The following is an 8,132-nucleotide window of genomic DNA, read 5'->3' on the forward strand; positions in this document are numbered from 1 at the left end:
TGTGCTAGCCTATATTGTCCCCAGCAATTTTTAAACCCCACTCAAGTGTATGGTTAGTGTCCCCAGCAGTTCTGAAAACAAACTGACGCCCTTGACAACTACGACCACTACAACATCTACTACTACACCCACCATTACTCCAAACACCACAACCCTAGCACCACCAACCACTGCATCCACTACTCCTCCCACCACTACAGCCAAACCATCCACCACAACACTAATGACAACTACTACCACACAACCAACTACTACCACACCACCACCAATAACTACGTCCACATTGCCGTCAACCACTACAACCACAACACCAACCATTTCATCCACAGCCCCACCAACCACTACAACCACAGCACAGAATACTACAACTACAAAAGCACCAACCACCACTGCACCACCAACTATAACCACAACATCACCAACCATTTAAACACTACTCCAGTAACCACACATCCACTAGCCACTACTACCACAACACAACCAAGCTGTAGCGTTGTTAATCTACATAACTAGAATTTAAGCTGTCACTATTCAGCTTTGTTACATTCTGAGAAAGCTCAAACGAATTGGCAATCAAATATCATTTTTTTATACGGATATTTATATAATCGATAGAAGTTCATACACCAACTGGCTTGGTCTATATTTAATCAAAAGATTAATATTTAATTTAAGAGATTTTAATTAATAGCAAAAGTTTATTAATTCAGAAGATCTAAAGAAATCTTTGCTCGTCCAGTGATCAATATGCACCACTCTGTGTTTTATTTCAAAGATGAGTCAGGTTTAAAAATTTAAGGATTTTTTACTAACAATTTAAAGATGACGATTTAAAAGACATTTCACAAATGACAATTTATAAAATCTTTGTTATTAAAACTTGGTATTAAAGCAATCTGTGTCTGGATGAAACTAAAAATGAAGTGTGTGTGTTTGAATGTGTGACTGTAGGTCTCAGAAGGTTTTTATCTTAGCGAGAGAAAACGCGTTCTGGGTGAAAGAATTTGGTTTGCAGATAAGCTAAATTATTTCTTAATAAAAGAGGCATTCAGACGCAATCTGTGTTCTACCTCACCGTTCAGACGACCCTCTGTTTGGATCCGGAGTTCAACGGAGGATGTTGATCAGCCTCTGGGTACTCGGTCCGGTAGGGTAGACCAGTGGTGCCGACTCTCTGGTCCTAGAGTTGCCGCAGGCACACAGGTGGATGGTTTGCATCTTAAAATTAACTCTGAAGGAGTTTTGCGTCAGCTTGTTGCAGATGGCGTTTCTGTTGAAGCAATTCTATTGGCGTGACAGAAAAGCTTTAGTAGAGGTTTCGAGCGGCCGACCCGATCCTCTGGACTCTCGTTGCCACGGAGAGAATTTTGGTGAGCTCAAGAACTGAACTTGAACTGAGGAGTTAGGTTTTAAGAGACAGCCGGTAATCGTATTCTAACCAATTAGATTTTTACATGTTAGAGGGTGGGACTTAACAACACGCCCTCTCAAGATAGAAAGCTCTGGTGTTGTGGAACAAAGACGTGAGTGCAGTTAACCTTAAACTGATTAACTGTGTCCTGCATGCTGTGTATAAGTGCACATGATCTTCTTGTCACGGTTAAACATTACTGATTATCATGAATAATAATTATTATTAACCAAAGAATAATAAATAATTTAAGTAATTAAATACATTTATAATTAACCTTGATGATTATTTATGAACATTGTAATAGACAGTGAAAAGAGTTTATTTAAAAATGATTCGTTTAAATCTTGAAGTGTCCTTCGTCTTGCAGATGGAACAGCAGTCAGATAAAGGCAGTCAGATTAAAGCTGGTTTACAGCAGACTTTGCGTCTCCTGTGATGGATAATCTGCAGATAGATGTACAGCCAGGAAAGCTTGACCCAGCTGAGGAAGTGTGACCTTTGGGTCACAAATAAGGCCATTCATGTCGCTACAAAGCACTAAAACTACAATACTTCCAACCACTACAACCACAGCACAGACTACTACAACTACAAAACCCCTAACCACCACTGCACCGCCAACTACAACCACAACATCACCAACCACTTCAAACACTACTCCAGTAACCACACATCCACTAGCTACTACAACTACAACACCACCAAGCACTACAACTACAACACTACCAACCACCACAACCACTGCACCAACCACTTCATCTACAGCCCCACCAACCACTACAACCACAGCGCAAACTACTACAACTAAAAATCCACCAACCACCACTACACCACCAACCACTTAAAACACTACTCCAATAACAACACATCCACTAGCTACTACAACCACACCATCAAGCACTACAACTACAACACTACCAACCACTGCAACCACTGCACCATCTACTTCATCCACAGCACCACCAACCACCACACCCACAGCACAGACTACTACAACTAAAAAAAACCACCAACCACCACTGCGCCACCAACTACAACCACAACACCACCAACCACTTCAAACACTACTCCAATAACCACACATCCACTAGCTACTACAACCACAACACCATCAAGCACTACAACTGCAACACCACCAACCACTACAACCACAGCACAGACTACTACAACTACTAAACCACCAACCACCACTGCACCACCAACTACAACCACAACACCACTTACCCAGAGCCGGATTAAATAAATGGACTACACTAGGCAGGCTGCATTTTTTGCCCCCCCCCCCCCCCCCCCCCCCCCCCCCATCGATGTTATGTAATGAATTGAAATCTGAAACTTACAAAATTTACTTATAAAAGTTCATTCACATTTTACATAGCCTAGTTTTTGGTTACAAATTGGTTGCTTGTATGCCAAAATAAGTCATGTGTTGTAGGCTGTTGCCTCTGCTGAATCAGAAATTCTGTCAATTTTCTGAGTGCGAACTTATTGTTTTGCTATTTGAACATTAATAAAATTATTTGACAAATAATTAATAAAACCAGCAACACTTACCAAGGAAACCATTTAGCATTATCTACTCCGGGATAATCTTCAGGCTTCTAGCATCACAGGGCCTCAATCACAGCAGAAACACGTCTAAAGAAATGTTCCTTGGTTAAGCTTCAGTCTATGTCTCCAGATTTCCTCAGTGATGCAGAAGAATATCCAATATTTTGAGAGGGATAGTTTAGTGCAAAGTACTCATCAGTTTGGTACCACTTTGCAGGATCAGATGGGTAGCTAGTTGTTAATACCCTGTCTGGGTCTAGAGGCTCCTGTAAGACTATATTGGGCTCACTTCTGGCTGGCTGCTGTTCTTCCAGTTTGTCCTTCTGTGAAGGTGCTGATGTTGACGGCGTTGGTGCTACATCGTCTTCCGCCGCATCTTCCACTGCGTCTTCGGGTCGTGTCTCCTCCGGGTCTGACTTGGGCCCGGCCTCTGGCTCTGCTGACTCCAGCATGTTCACAGCTGTAGGATGGCTGCCCGAGCAGTCCGACAGAAAATTCTGTAAAGGACTTTATGAGTCTATACTTATTTTTTATATTTGGACATAAAGGGGTTGCATATTAGACCTTAAATCACTCAAAAACATAAAATCTGAATGGGAAAAAAGTTGTTTATTTTACTGTGAAACCAACAAACATTTATGACGAATGTTTTTCATCATTTAGACTGGTAATCTACTATTTATAAAAAATATGACTAAATATAGCAAATAACTAATTTAAAAAAATTATTAGCTCTCTGGGATCCAGAGTGTAAATCACCGTTTTTGACTCATTTTGGTTTTTCTTTTGTATTTTCTAATAAAAACAATAAATATTGCCTTATGGAGTATCATTAATTTCAGGACAACCTGGACTATCTGAATTTATACTTATTTTATTAATTTGGCAATAATATACATGGATTTTGGAGAGAGAAGAGTGGCTCCGCCTCACGCCGAGATCTGACAGTTGCGCGGCGCCGCCCACTCCTCTTGTTGGATCTCCGAGGAGCTGGATCTCTGCCTTCATCTTCTACCTCATCATGACCCAACTCTTCTATGAGGAAGGATGGATCTGCCACATCATCATCAACATCCTCGCTATTTGCCTCAGACTCCGGCTGTGAGTCTCCGTCCACTTCCTCTGCTTCCAGTTCAAAAAACAGCCGTACCATCTGAACTGCCTGGTGGACATTTATCCTTCTCATCCTCCTTTATATAAGCCTAATAAAAGCCTACTAAACTGCAGAGACAATATATCTGTCCGGATCGCTCCAAAATATGAAGTTTACCGTCAATATCTGTCTAATTGTTTGTTGTTACTCCGGTCGCGCCACTACTTTCCCTGCGAAGCTGCTCCTTTTTGCGCACATCTCTTTACTCGTGCAGCCTTCCTTTCTCTCTCTCAGCTACATAATGATGCTTTTTATCAACTGAATATGTGAGACTTCCACCAACAGCAAAAGGATCTTGTGTTTTTGTGGGTTTTTAATGTTCACAAGCACATTCCCTCTCACGGATTACTAAACTGCTGTTTTGACAAGTTATCAGATTGTCTAAAAATAGGTCATTTTTTAGTTTAGTATAACTCCGCTTTTACGTTGCCTATTAACAAAATTTAAAAACTGGGGTGTAGTTTATAATCTCCTTTTTAAAGCTGAATTGAAACCGAAACCCAGGGAGGCGGAGTCTTGCTGCTACAGCGTCCCAAATCAGACCTGTTCAAAAGACGCGTATACTTGTCCGTGGACCCCAGAGGTTTAATGTGACGTAGCCAATGAAACGGTCTATGGTTAAGATAAACATTGTCACTATTTTTAGTTAATTGATAAATTATTGAAACAAATTGTAGATAGGAGTCCTAGCTACAAATTCTATCATAGGACATTTGTACATTTAATTTTTAATTTATTTATTTATAATTTTGTTCCTCTGTCTGGGCCCCATCCAGCCAATCAGGCCCTAGGCACATGCCTACTTTGCCTTTGCGTTAATCCGGCTCTGCACTTACCACTTCAAACACTCCAATAACCACTCTACTACCACAACACCACCAAGCACTACAACTGAAACAGTACCAACTACTACAACCGCAGCATCTACAAACACTGCAATTACTGCACCACCAATCACTACAACCACAATTCATGCAACCACAGCACCACTGACCACTGCAACTCCACTGCCATCCACTACAATGACACCACCAACTACAATAACCACATCCCCAGCCATTACTACCACAATACAACCATTAACTACAACCACACCACAAACCAATACCACCACAATACCACCAACTACTACAACCATGCACCTAAGCACTACATCTACAGCACCAACTACTACAACCATGCTACCAACCACTAACATCACAGCACAATCACCCACTACTACATCACCACAACCAGCCACTACAAACACCACTCCACCAACCACTAAAAGCACAGCACCACCAACCATTAAGACAGCACTGACTACTACAACCACACCACCGACCAAAACGGCTGCCTCATCCACTACTACCACAGTACCAACAATTACTATTACCCCAACACAAACCACAACACCACAGACAAGTACAACCACAACACCAACTACTATCACACCACCACTAACCACTAAAACAACAGCACTGACTACTACAACCACACCACCGACCACAATGGCACCCCCATCCACTACAACCACAACACCACCAACCACTACAACAGCACTGGCTACTACAACCACACCGAACACAACGACACCATCATCCGCTACAACCACAGATCCACCAACTACTGCAACCACAACTCATCTAACTGCTACAGCTACATCAACAACAACAACAATAACCACAAATCCACCAATTACAACAACCACATCACTGCCAACCACTACATCCACACTACAAACTACATCAACCACTGCACATCCAACCACAACCTCCACACCACACATCACTGCAGTTACAACACTACTAATGACTACAATCACAACTCTTGCAACCACTAAAACCACAGCACCACTGACTACTGTTGCCACACTGCTATCCACTACAACGACAACAACGACAACTACTATAAACTCATCCCTAACCACTATCACCACAACACCATCTTTAACGACATCCACACTACCAGCCACTACCACCACAATACTACCAACTACTACAACATTACCACCAGCAACCACATCACCATCAACTTCAATAACACCACCAACCCCAACACAACTGACAGCTACAAGCACTACACTTACTCCTACCACATCATCAACAACCACTACAAGCACACCAACAACAACTAATATAACACCACTGACAACTACAACCTCACCAACTACAACCACAGCACCATCACCACCCACTACAATCACATCTCAAACAACCACAAGTTCACCAATTACTACAACCACATCACTACCAACCAGTACAACATTACCCTCAATCACTACAATCATACTACCAACTACATCAACCACAGCACATCCAACCACAACCTCTACCTCGCACAACACTAAAATTACAACACAACCAACTACTACAACTACAGCATTACCAACCACTACAAACACACCTCCAACTACTACAACCACAGCATCACAAACAACTACAACCACATCATCATCAACCACTACAACCACAACACCACAGACTACTACCACAACATCACCAACTGCTAAAACCACAACAACCCACACAACTACCACTGCTATTAAAACACTAGAAATTGCTACACCCACCACAGTACCAAGCACAACTCCTCTAACTACTACAATCGCAGCATCACCAATCAGTACAACCACAGCACCACTGACTACTGCAACCACACTGCTATCCATTACAATGACACCACCAGCTTCTATAAACTCATTACCAACCACTAGTACCACAACACCACCATTAACTACAACCACACCAACAGCCACTACAACCAAAATACCACCAACTTCTATTACCGTAACTATTCTAGATATTACATCTTCACCACTAATAACTACAACCACAGCACAACCAACTAGCACAACCACAACACCACCAACCACTGCACACACAACACCACCAACTGCAACAATAATCACTACAACCACAACGCCACCAGTTACTACTACCACAACTCCACATAATACAACCCTTTCACCAACAACCATTACTACCACAGCACCAAAAACTACTATTACCTCAACACCACAGACAACTATAACCACAACAGCACCAACAACAGCAACTGCAACGCCAACCACCACAACAATGGCACTACCAACCACTACCACCACAACTCTACCAATTATTACAACAACTTTGCCACCAACCACCACAACAGCACTGTTAAGTACAACAACCACGATGGCACCAGTCACTACAATCACAGCACCGCCGACTATGACAATAACAACACCACCACCCCTACAACTGCACTGACAAGTACAACAGCCACAACTCCATCAACTACTACAACCCCTTCACTACCAACCACTACAGCCATAGCACTACCAACGACTACAACACCAACTACTACAACAACATCACAAGCAACCACAATGCCACAGGTTACTAGAACCACTGCAACAGCTACTAAAACCATTGAACCTACCACTACTACCACAAATACAGCTCATATTACAACCGCAACAGCACAGCAAACCACCAGTGATGCATCTACACTCAAATGTGGATCTTTTTCTCTCATTATTGGACTGTTAATTTTTATGCTTTAAATCTTTACATATAACTCTGGTTACATCAATGACCATTTAAAAACAATTCTGGGAGGATAATTGGGTTTTCTAAACAATTTAACATATATTAACAATATATATATATCAGAATCAGAATCAGAATCAGAAGAATTTTATTGCCAGCGCTCCTTTCAGAGCGTAGGAACTTGACTCCACAGTACAACCTGACCAAGGTTACACACACACACACATATAGACAAGACAGATACAGGCAGACCATGGGAGCAGCCATAACGGTGCTCCTTTGTAGATGAGTAAGGGAATACATGAGGGAAGTTCAGGGAGGGAGAAAAAAGGCATTAACAGGGTTACACCAGCAGGGTGTAGCGCTCCAATGCAAATAAAACACCCGACACGTAAGCAACAAACGTCACATTTCACAACATGAGACCCGGTATGTAGGGGGGTGGGGCTGGGATCCTGGTTTCATCAGCGGGGGCGGCCTGTGTGGCGCTCAACCGCTGGCT

The 8,132-nt window shown here is 42.2% G+C and overlaps 1 protein-coding gene across 1 annotated transcript; it reads left to right on the forward strand.

The window, feature by feature from the left end:
- Window positions 1-5,608: 5,608 nt before the first annotated feature.
- Window positions 5,609-7,348, forward strand: LOC139072064 (mucin-2-like). Its single transcript, XM_070555254.1, has one exon. It carries the CDS (start codon window positions 5,609-5,611, stop codon window positions 7,346-7,348), a length of 1,740 nt encoding a protein of 579 aa, XP_070411355.1.
- Window positions 7,349-8,132: the final 784 nt, after the last annotated feature.

This window comes from Nothobranchius furzeri, chromosome 10 (genome assembly GCF_043380555.1).
Source record: "Nothobranchius furzeri strain GRZ-AD chromosome 10, NfurGRZ-RIMD1, whole genome shotgun sequence".
NCBI lineage: Eukaryota > Metazoa > Chordata > Actinopteri > Cyprinodontiformes > Nothobranchiidae > Nothobranchius > Nothobranchius furzeri.

Bases quoted from the DNA above. Each gene is read 5' to 3' on its own strand.
- LOC139072064 (XM_070555254.1), top strand. From the start codon at position 5,609: ATGGCACCCCCATCCACTACAACCACAACACCACCAACCACTACAACA.